At 39.7% G+C, this 12,351-nt stretch overlaps 1 protein-coding gene across 2 annotated transcripts in view; it reads left to right on the top strand.

Moving 5' to 3' along the window:
• The window catches only part of BEND4 (BEN domain containing 4), a 36,698-nt gene that overhangs the window by 2,502 nt on the left and 21,845 nt on the right, over positions 1 to 12,351 (top strand). For both annotated transcript variants that reach the window (XM_023638161.2, XM_023638162.2), the window contains exon 2: positions 5,976 to 6,542. In XM_023638161.2, the coding sequence (XP_023493929.1) occupies positions 5,976 to 6,542 (567 nt within the window). The remainder of the gene's footprint in view (positions 1 to 5,975; positions 6,543 to 12,351) is intronic.

Genomic DNA, 12,351 nt, shown 5'->3' on the forward strand with positions numbered 1-12,351 from the left:
ATTTTCTTTTTTATCCATAGTTTATCCCTTCCTATTTTTCCTGTATTTTTTCTTTTTTCTGCACCAGTCACTTGCTGTCCTTTCTGTGGTCCCTCCTACTCTGGCAGTTTCTCTGCTCTTTCGTTCATAGGAGTATGTTTGTTTGGTTTTGTTCCTTCTCACCTTCTTCTAAATGTTCTCTTTCAGTGTGTCTTCTGATGTCCTGTCTAGTTTATTTTATCCCTGGCCCAGGTGGAAATCACATCAGTGACTCCACAGGAGTGAAAAGGGCCTTGCTGATGCCCCTCAAACTTCCTATTTTTATTTCCTTTATTCTCAAGGCTGCTGCTTCTGTCTTCTTTTTAAGAGAGATCGTAGAGAAGTAATAAGCTTGATAGCACCAAGGGCAGGATGCCATGTCCTTGCTGGAAGGATAGGAATTGGATGGTAGGTGTCTTCCATGCAATGAGGAAAATGGTCTGGGGCAAAAATAAAAGGTCATAGTACTAGCCATCATCAACTGTGGCTATAATATTAATCATTGGTGAACAAAGCCATCTCTTAACAGGCACAGTGATGTGAATGGCCATCAGAGGGACAGTCACCTGAAGAGCTGATTGGCTCTTTGAGGAACTAGTGGTTCCACTTTGAACCAATGAGTATGTGAGCACAGCCAGCCAGCCTTTTAGGCATACTGGGTGGGGGTGGGGGTGATGATTTGTTTGTTGCACTCTCACAAAAGTGTTCCTGCAAAGTCTCAGGCCGCCTAGTAAACTGAAAATTGTCAAAAACATCGATGGGTGATGCAATGAGTCAAGGATAGAAGAAGACAGGTAACTGAGTATCCAGAGGAAATGCAGTGACCAAATGAAAGGGTTGAAGGGAAATCTTATTTGCCATTAAGGGCCGTGAACCTTTGAGAGGAGAAATATGTGCTTAAAAATACATTTTTTCAACATTCTTATAAAATTCCATGAAGAATATAATTTTCCTTAAAAGGGGTAGTATAACATGGTTTTAAAAGCATATTTTTCCTCTGTGGGAGGCTTAGAGTTAAAACCCACATAGATCTTGATATGCAGCCTAAATTTGGCATCAGGAAATGGGAAATTGCATCTTTAAGCAGAGTACAATCAAAAATGAATTACAATAAATCCTATATAATTGCATAGGTCATTCTCTTTAATGAGATTTTATTAACCTGACTGTCAAGCTTTTGAGTCAGGCAGATATTTTATCTTCTTCAACTGATAAAAGTGTCAGCTATAAACCACCATATAAATATTCATAAATCTACACATCTGTGGCAGCCTATCAGCATCATTCTTTTGGACATTAAAAGCATTCTAATTACTTTCTGTCTAGCAGAGCTGAAATGCTGCCTGTTATAGTATGTGCTTGGCAGGCATGATTGCTTTTGTTTGCCATCACAAATAGCAGCATCCTATTTTATATACCGATGGTCCAGAAAATATTCAGGGATTGACTGAGCAGGATGAATATTAGGAAGCACCATCTGGTTTTGATAGCACCAAGTATATTAACTCATCTGTTAATTTTTGACACATCATTGATTTATTTATTTAGAAAAATTGCATCCTGTTTTGCTGTGTTGATGTTTGCCATTAGGAAAAAAAAATTGGGTGGCATTTTTTTTAAAAGACATAGTTCATTGATTTAAGACAAGGGTGATGCTCCCAAAGATGCTTTCATTTTCTGACTTCTATTTTCTCTGCCATGAAGTCCTCTCTTAAAAAGAAGTTATATTAATGTTTTAAGGAAATAATCTATTTTGAATGAGCTGGAAATCCTTTTAGTAGATATATGGATCCATGATAGTAGGTCGCAAAAATTTTTTTCTGCTTCTGCATTTTTAATATTAATATATTTCACCCTTCACTGGGCTAAAATCAAAAGGTTACCACTAATCTCGACTACTGTGATCTCCTTCATAGAAACGGAATACTCTTGGGGATATGCTGTGATGGGCAAATTCCATTCAAGGCTTTACTCACAAAGAAGGACGTTAAAGTGGGGAGCCTGTGTTTGATTGCTGAGTTTCCATCCCTCTTCTTATTCACTTATCAGATTCAGGTTAGATTAAACCACTTAAATTCAGCAGAATTTCTAGAAATGAATTTTTTAATTAAAAAAATAATCATGGGTTCAGATTTTAGAATCAGACTAGGCACAATTTGCAGCATGATATTATGTCCTACCAGGCTGCTCAATAAAGCAAAATAAATTAGAGAGAAGTGGTCATTTTAGAGTGCTTTGTGATTGTGATTTATTCACGTTTGATGGTGTTTAATTTTAAAGAGGTTAGGGGTAAAGTAGGTAGGTTAAAGCCCCACTTTAAACTGTTGACTTGACTTTCTTGCCATCATATGAGTGGAGCGTTCTGTGACTAGGAAAAAAAAACAGTTTAAAAATTTCAAAATACATGTTCACACTTTGCTCAGTTAAGAATCATGGATCAGTGGCCATTCAGTTGTGTTCATATGAAGACAGAACTTTTCTCCATTTCTTAGCGATAATGGGCATCGCACAGTACTTGCATTTCTAATTAGATTCTGTCTGGAAAGTTAAAGTATTACTGGCTGCAATATGTATTAAGTGAAAAGATTTGCTGTTTTCCACCAAGTGTAGTAGTAATATTTTTCATCATACTCTTCAATGTATTGATATTAAAATATTATTCAGATATTTTAAAGTACTGAAAAGAGGAGAAATTCAACTTTAATGGTTACCATTGCTATTGTTGCATATATCAATTCTGAGAACATTCAGAATGAAGCATTTTAAAAAACTGCAGGCAAGAACTGTTTTATGATTGTAGCTGTTCTCCAATATTCTGAGTGCAGTTTAATACATTATCTTTGTAATGTGTAGTATATTACGTAATGATTTTTTTCTCAGCATATTACGAGTTTATCCTTCAATTAAGAAAACAAATCATGCTTGTCCCTAAGTTAGATTTTTTTCCCTTAAAATCTATACCCTAATGTGATTTATCAATATGATTAAAACTACTGAATGTTCTTTAGGACATTGAACAAATATATTTGAGCAATTCTGTTTTAGCCTTTCCTTTCATATGTTGTTCCTTTCATCAAGGTTATGTTAAAGATATATCGGCTGCAAATCAGTTGGGACCATGCTGATTAAAATGCAAACAGTAAATACAACTTCAGGTCTAGAATGGGATTATAGGATTAAAATGAATGAAAACTGTTAGTGTGCTAGAATTGAAAATTCTCAATCAATATCATCCTTTGATTATACTAATAAAAGAAGCAAAACCCGGAAGTCAAGAAATGAGAAGGCAACATCTTAAATCTCCCCACTTGTATGGTTCAACCATTTACTTTCTTGTTTATTTGGTTTTAGTCATTGTAAAGAAATGATACCCAAATATTTGAGGTCTTTCCTTATTAAGTTTTGGGTTAAATCGTGAGCTCAGTTCTTCCCTTCTACCTGACAGCGGGGCAGAGGCATCATCAATTCCAGTGTTTGGTGTGTAAAAGATATTCCCACATCCACATCCCTTTTTCTCCAAGGTAGCAAGCCGGACTTTATCTTGGCTGTTCTTCAGCCCATCAATCAGTTCTAGCCTGAAACTATACCTGGCTTCTGGGTCTTTCTTCAGCACTCAAAATAATTGTGTAAAAAACAGGCCTGTGCCTAATATTTGTGGAATTTAGGACAAGAGTACAAATGCAGGCCCACATACCATATATCTAAATGATTAAAAGGTATGAATCTAGCTAACAAAATGTTAAATAAGATGTGTTCTTTCCACCTCACTGATAAATACACCTTCATAATGACCAGGTTTGACTTTGGCGTTTTTAGCCAGCCCATGGCCTTCCCTTCCCACTCCTGCTTCATCCTCCTCCAGGAGGGACCGCACATGCGCACGTATGGATGCCCCAGTCCAGACTGCCTAGCTCTGGCATCGTGGTCTTTCTTGGGGAGGATGACTCCAGGAAGAGGCTGACACAGGCCCTTGAAGCAATTTGAGCAGGGAATTCCTGGGTTTTGAGTCCTCACCATGGGGAAAGGGTGGGCTGGAGAAGGAGGGGCCCTCCTACCTGTCTAAGGATAGTACTGCTCCTAAGAGTGAGGAAGCTCTCTGCCAGGAGAAGACAGTCCTGTGGACTCTTAGCCTGCCTAGCGTGGTCTTACCACCCCCACCCCAGCCAAGTAAATTTGAAGATGCTGTATACTGAGATCTGCTCTTTATTTACAAGAGTTCCTGCATGTGTTCAGTAAGTATTTCTTGAGGTACTGTGCTGGCCCTGAAACCCCAGTGCACTCAGACCCACTGGCCTCATGGAATGTGCGGTCTATAATCCTCTTCTGTACTGGAGAGAACTGGCCTCTGTGTTCTGACTTGCAATTTTTTGGAGAGATTTAGGGACAGTAGCGTTTTATAGATTTGGGAGGTGTAAGGGGTGCTCCCTGTGTGCCAGGCACTGTGCGCTCTGGGCTTTACATATGTATTCTTCTGAAATAGTTTATTTCTATTAAATTAAATAGAAAAAGGAGACTTGGACCCCCCCCCCCAATACCTTAATTACTTCAGGAAAGAATAGTAAGAGAAAAGAAGACAATGGAGTGTAAAGTACTGCATGGAGGTTTCTGAAGTGTGGTTTCATTAGTCATACATCCTGGATTTTCTGGAGAAATCGATTTCTCATCTCAACTATTCTCATTCGTTGTCGCCATAGAAACCCTCAAGCATCTCACCATTTTTCATTTTTAAAGTTTTTTGTTTTTTGAGTCTTCTTCTGAAGAAGATACAGCTAGTCAACATTTTCAGAGATGCAAGTAGCTAGTTATGTTTCTATCACAAATAATAGTTATTGGCATCTAAAATCGACAGTATTTTGTTTCTTGCCATTATTCTGGGTATTGGGGAAAGGAAATAAGAGGCATCTTCATACCACTATGTAAGTCCTAAAATGTATCTCTGTGTATTTATAAAGAGCCCATTCTGGGTGGTGGTCAGGAAAGAAGAGACTGTACCTCGTGACATTATATTTAGGGTAAATTTTCAAGGCAGACTGACAACATTAAATCCCATTTTCACAATTTGGGAGGGTTTTTTCCCTCTGTTTTTGCAGTGAATTGATTGCTTTCCATTTGTTTTTTGCTTTTTACTGATTGACAATTGACAGTTCATTTGCTTTAGAGTACGTTTACGTGAACTAACTGGCACTCTCGGCACTTGCCATTTTAAGAGATTTGGCAATCAAATGGAAGAGGCTCTAAGAAGAGGCACTTCTGCTTTTCAGATGATACTGATATACTCAGCCTCAACATTGGCCTTGACAAAACCAAGTTAGCAGATAAGTGAAAAGAAAGAATAGTGAACACAGATGTTGGATGGCACGTACAGTTTTGCTTTTGGGTCCATCATCATTTGCCTTATAGACCCCCTCTTTGTTTTCCGTTAGATGTCTTAGAGCTCTTCAAAAAGACTTTATCTTTCCTCTCCAGTTTGCATCTGGGAGCAACGTCCTCTCAGCAGGGATCGTATCAGCTGATTAATAGCAAGGGCATGAGGGCACTCCAGAAATAGAAGTAATGATTGCTGTAAGCCCTCCTGTCAATGAGGAATTGAGTCTCCAGTGGCTGACTCGATTCATTAGAGTAAGGATATTAATGAAGCCAAAGGTGTGAGTGACTTCAGACCTGTGCCGGCCAGTTAAGGCCACCGAGAGGGAAATTTCTATACAGTGCCCAGAGTCCCAGACTGGCTGTTTCCCAGAGTGAGGGGCTGGGGATAGCTCATCAGGCACCCCCCAGTTGCGGAACAACAGGAAGCTATGCATCCTGTTAAAAGTGGATTCACCGTGTCACCTCAGTTTCTGACAAAGAGTAGAAATACATATTTTTAATGTTTTGGAATATTGAACTCAAAATTGAGGACCTTACTTATCTCTTGTCTTTGGCTGTCGGTCTCTGATGTGTCTTTTCATGTGTTTCAGAGAGTCGTATGATCTTGGATGCCTTTGCCCAGCAGTGCAGTCGAGTTCTTAGCCTCTTAAATTGTGGAGGAAAACTTCTGGACTCCAACCATTCTCAATCCATGATTTCTTGCGTAAAGCAGGAAGGCTCAAGTTATCCCGAAAGACAGGAGCAATGTCACGTTGGGAAAGCAGTCCACAATCAGACCTCAGACAGTGTAGACATAGAGATGCAATATATGCAAAGGAAACAACAAACTTCTGCCTTTTTGAGAGTTTTCACTGACTCCCTACAAAATTATCTGCTCTCGGGAAGCTTTCCCACTCCAAACACCTCATCAGTCAGTGAGTATGGCCATCTGGCCGACATGGATCCTCTGTCAACCTCCCCTGTGCATACACTAGGTGGCTGGACCTCTCCAGCAACGTCTGAATCCCATGGTCACCCATCCTCTTCTACACTGCCAGAGGAGGATGAGGAGGAAGAAGAGGAAGGCTACTGTCCTAGATGCCAAGAGCTGGAGCAGGAGGTTATTTCCCTGCAACAAGAAAATGAAGAGCTCAGAAGAAAATTAGAGAGTATCCCAGGTACCCTGCCTTATTACTTGCAAGCCAACTGCAACTCATTCCTTTGTATTGTCTCATCTGTATGCATGCATGCACGTATATATAGTTTTTTATTTTTGGCCAGTGAGGTGGAAAAGTTGGAGAAACAGGCATGCACAGAGTGCCCTTAGCCTGCCAGTGCCAAAAAGGAATTTCAGGATGAGCCACTAGCCTTGTCCTATGTTTAAGCTGCAGTTTTCTTGAGTATAGGCCTCAAGACCATAGTCCTATTAAAAGATGTCATTATCCATATAAAAGTGGTTTTTAGATGTGGTACAATTAGACTGAAATAGGCCAAGTGCTGTGAACCTGAGTTTTCTTCAAAAAGTGGCCCTGTTCCTTTAAAATGACTTTTGTATTTTTAAAGACTTTGATATATGTGTTTTATTAGTCTGTGATAGAAATTAAAATGAAATGATGCCTTCGGAGGCAGGCCCCTAGTAGTACTGAACAAATGATCTCTTCTATTCCAGTAATTTGTCGCCTTTCTTGTTAAGTTTCAATCGGCATAGTCTGTTTTTAGCATGCAAACTCCCCCTTAAAGTTAATGAGCAACTGTAAACTAAAAGGAGTAGATCAAAGACAGATCAGTGATTAAGCTGATCCCAAACTGTCTGTGCCCCTGGTGAAACAGGAGGCATTGCCTGCCTCTTAGAGACACTGGATTTGCAGAGTACTTAAGTCATCTTTAGGGCAAGATCTTCTCTGGGTTCCAAAGCCATTTTTTCACTATTTGAAAAGGTACTGATTTTGCTTACATCTTTGAATTCATTCCTGCATTGCTGTGGCTTACAAAAGATATTAAGATCTTTACCTGGAACAATATTTTCAAACTTTTTAGTCATACAGCCCACTGATAAAAAATTTTGAGCATGTCTCCACCAGTGTGCACATTTATTGGTTCATTACATACGTGTTCTACTATATTAATACATTCAAAATATAGCATACATAATAAACTTAAAGGTTTTAAGGCTGATAGATAAATATAAATAGAAGTCATATTCTTTTCCTAACTCAGTGTCTTTGCACCACCCAATTTGGCCGCTGATCCAAAAAGAAGAAAATATTGAAGAAAGTTACCCACTTGGTTCATTAATATACATAGGAAGCAAAAACAAAACCCAGTGTTTAACAGTTGCCAAATCAGAAATTTATTTTCCTTCTGTTCTTTCATTTGAAAGAATTCCCCAGGGCCAGCCCCAGTGGCCTAGTGTTTAAGTTCAGCGCGCTCTGCTTCGGCAGCACAGGTTCAGTTCCTGGACAGGGGCCTACAACACTCGTCAGTGGCCACACTGGAGGGGTGGCTCACATACAAGAAGAGGAAGATTGGCACAGATGTTAGCTCAGGGCAAATCTTCCTCAGCAAAAAAATAAATAAATAAATAAAAGAATTCCCCAAATAGACCTGAAGTTTGGTTCAGAATATTTTGGAATTAGATTTATTGCAGTTATCTTGTTGGGGAGAAGCAAGAGGTGAAGTAAATCTGTTTTCTCTTTTTGCGTTTGAGCCGTGCGTCAGATGCAGTCATGGGGTCTTCCGAAGCCAGGCAGGCACTGGCTGCAGCAGAGAGAGTGGGTAGAACTCCAAAGAATGCAATGGAACCAGAGTGCTACTAGTTTCTCCAAGTCAGAGAGAGATGGGTGTGGCTAACACACTGTAGGATTTTATAGCTTTCACAGTTCTGTAAATTATGGTTGATTAACTGTGGGTTTTATCCCCAAAGGGGTATTTTCTATCTAACTTCCCATTCTTCTCTTTCTTTGGGGGAGAAAATAGTGTCCTGGAGATCAACCAACTGCAGATACTTACATCAGCTGTTCAGAACTGTGGGTAAGAATTTCAGAGTACAAGGACAGGTGACACAAATGTCCAGAGTATTATTGTCTAGTTCCTAATCCTAAATATTTGGCAAGCCATCTGTCCTCAGTGAGTCCTAAGCACCTTTGAAGTTCAGACCACCTCTTGTTTCCTGAATCCATACCAGGTGAAATATCTGTGTCAGAAATAACTCATCACTGGCCTGCCTGTAATCATTGTCTTTCTCTTCTTCCCAGAAAGATGAAAACGCTGCAATTTCTTGAGCCCTCTTGATGGCCAGACATTGAATGATATTGGTTGAAATTAGGATAATTACTTTTACCATAAACATTTCAGCCCTGTTGACAATCCCTTCGATGAACTTGAACCAAGAGCCATTTTACATGGAGAACCACGTTGCTTTTAATGATCCATACTGAAACCCAACTACATAGGTGAAAACCAGTGTGTCAGTTATGAATAGGAAAAAATTAGTGTAAAGTGCAGGAAAATATTAGCTTATTTGTGATTACTTAACACATAGTCTCATTACCTAAGGACTACCTTAGTATTGGGCATCAGGTGGAAAGTGTCACCTGAGATGAAAACTTGAATCAAAAGGAGACATCACTGCCCTCTTTACCCTCACCCCCCAGCCTCCATCTTTGGCTAAACAGCAAACCATGCTGTGAGTGACCACCTAAGAATCTACTTTTCACTCCATTAGCTATGGATTTAGGGGGGAAGGGGAGGATGGCTATTTTGAGATGCCCATTTGAAGAAAAATGTAAGTAATACTCTGATTTTGCATGTAACAAGAGTATTTTGCAAGCAGCACCTCTCGTATGTAATTTGGGATCGATTTTCCCTAAGCGATGTCACTGTTTCCTGGTGGCCCCAGTAGGTCTCTTGTCCTAGAGGCCCATACATTTCTGTGGAAGGACCTGGCGCTTTCTTCTAGTAGAATCTACACTTACGTTGTGGGATCACTCTCTTTAGAGCCAAGCAGGGTGGATGAGTGCAAAGGAGAAAGTGACGTGCAGCAGTTAGCAGGGGAAATAAGGATAGCAAGGAGATGGGGGCACCAGCCACAGGTCAGAACCAAGAAAGCCTTTCTCGGTCACGTCTCTGCCACACCAGAGTCATGCTGTTGAGCAACTCTGAGATTCTTGTTTCTTTTTTTTTCCCTAAAATAAAGCATTTATAGCCAGGAGCCATTCTTGAAGTAAGAGTTCAAAAGAAATGAGCCTATTACTCTACATGAAAAAATGATTTCACTTGAGCCACTATAAAGAGGAGGGAGAAGGTGTTAGACCTTACCAAAAAGAAAGGTTGGGGAGAAGTGTTCTTTCCAGCGCCACCTGAGAGGGCCTGTGTTATTGTATTGCTTGTGAAACGTTCAACAAAGTCTTATTCATTATCAACTACATGCAAGCAAGGAGCTTCTGGAAAGGACTCTCTAACTTCCAGTTACTTGCAGATGTAGGCAATTAGATATCTTTTTAATCCCAAGGAAATGGCATTAGCACATTTTATTTTTATTAGATTATCACACTAGAACTTAGAAAGTCTGTTTAAAAGTTATATTTTTTGAAAGAAAGTGAAAATAGGTTAAAAGAAAAAAGCCACAAAAGGAAAAGAGAGTTGGATCAGGAATACGAAGAGCAGAGAGGTTATTAAAAGAAGGAAGATGATGGCGAAAGTTCTCAGTGGAGAGGGTGTCAGGTTAGAACAGTCACATTTATGTACAAAGCTTACACTGCACTAGGGGAAGAGAACTCATAAAGAAAGGTGGATGTAAAATACTGTATTTTATCTCATTTAAGACCCATTGAATGTAAGACATACCAATGCTTTATGTTCCACTAAGAAAGAAGAAAAAACACTGCAAATCATAATTTCATATTATAGTTACCTTTCAACACCAAGTTTAGAGATTTTAAAATTTGAAAAGATGTGGGTCTTAGAGTCATAACACATGGTCATTTAAAAAAATAACTTCCAAAGTAAAATAATTATGATACATTTAAAATACCTTGAAATTTTCTAAGTGCCAGATATGGGGAAGGTACACCTATTGTTGATATTATTAAAAAACTGTCTACTTTTTAAAGTCTACTTATGATCGTCTCAGTTTATCCTAACTCCAAACAAATATTAATATTCCAATTTTACAGCCAAAGAGTTGAAACCTGGACAAGGTGAAGTCTGTGGCAGACCTAGGATTATAATCCAGGGCTCTTGGCTCCAGATCTGTCCTCATTATTTGTTGTAGTTGTGTTATGTAAAGTCAATGTGAACACTGAGTTAGCAAATATGGAAGCGTTACTTCTCAGGGAGTTACAGAGCTAAGTTCCTGAGCCTCTGGTCATATTTTCATCAACTGATCAACACATAACCTTGTTTTATGTGTGTTTTTATTTAGAGAGACCTTACTTAGTATATAGTGTAGGTTGAATAACATTGAATTCACTGCCAACAGCACTGTAACTCATGCTTAAAGGAAGTTTATCTAACGCCTTTTCTCCATAAAGCACATCACAGCCTTTTTGCTCTTAGGAACACTAGACAGCACTTCAGCTCTTCTTTTGGGGTCCCTTTTAAACAGTGAAATCTCCAACAAAAAGCACATAAATGCGAAAAATGTGGCACTAACTAGACCCTGAAAAGAACACTTGTTACAGTCTGAGAGCTGAGATAAGCAGCCTGAGCATTAGCTCATTCAACCTCAGCTGGGAACGCGTGTCTCAGGCAGCTCAGGGTTTTCAGCGATCTGCAGAAGTCCGCAAATGGCCACCAGGGCACCACAATGTGGATTTGACCATTACAAGTACATTTTAGCAAGTAGGCCAATTCGCACATATAGAATCTGCAAATAATGAGGATCAACAGTACTAACGCTGGGCTACAAACTAAAGAACTAACCTTGGATTGTGCGGTTCTGATCCTGTTAGTCCACAGTTGTCGTTTTCTAAGTAAGAAGGTTAAAAAAAGGTAAATCAATAATGTCAGCTTTTGGATAACTAATTTTGCAAGAAAAGCCCTTGCAGTAAATGCAGTGTAGATATGCTAGGACACTACGTTCAGCGCTCTGACCACTCTGCAAACTTGCATATGCCCAGGAGTGCCTGTGGGAAATTGCTCAGGTCAGTTTCTGGTTCTGAGAAATAGATTGATCATGTTTGATGTGGGGGTTCTAATGTAGGAGAAAGAAGAGATGGAAGTATATTCTGAGTAAAAAATCAGAGCAAATGATAGGAACAGAGAGGAATAAGGGATTGAGTTCTTAGAATATGGTCAAAGCCATCACAACTCTTGCTATAGCTATAAGGGAGATTGGGGGTACAGAGAATGGATTTGGAGTCATACCTGCGTCTGGATTTCTGCTCCTGCTACTTGCTTGCTGTGATTTTTGGCAAATCACTTAACCATTCTGAACTTCAGTTTCCTCTCTCTGTAAAGTGAGGCTATTAACTAGAGGAACGTTGAAGTATTAAGTTCATTTAGTAGCAGCCAAGTGCTACTAGGTCTTCCAGTGAGCACTCAATAAATAGCAACGTGAAGAAACAGAGGGAAACTGTGCCTAGTAATGCAGAAATCTTCAGTGATTTTCTTAGATTATAAGTGGTGTTCTTGTGAAGAGGTCAACATTCAATTGGTTACCCAGGTTAGGACGCTCAGATTCATCCATAGTGCATCTCTCACCTGCTTCATGTCAGTCTCCTCTCCTCTGGGTTCCACCTCTTACACGTCCATCAGTTTGGGTTCCTCCTCTCTCTCCCCATTGCTTTAATCTGGGCTTATCTCACAACATGGACTATTGCAGTAGCCACTCAACTCCCCCCCTAACTCCAGGCCCTCTCCCCTGAAAAAGACCCAGATCACTCACTGTTGAAGAGCTCTAAAGGCTTCATGTGGTCTCTGGAGTAAATTCCAGCACCCTCAGTGTGGCACATGAGGTTCTTCACGACCTGAATCTTCTATTCATTT

This window comes from Equus caballus, chromosome 3, assembly GCF_041296265.1.
Source record: "Equus caballus isolate H_3958 breed thoroughbred chromosome 3, TB-T2T, whole genome shotgun sequence".
NCBI lineage: Eukaryota > Metazoa > Chordata > Mammalia > Perissodactyla > Equidae > Equus > Equus caballus.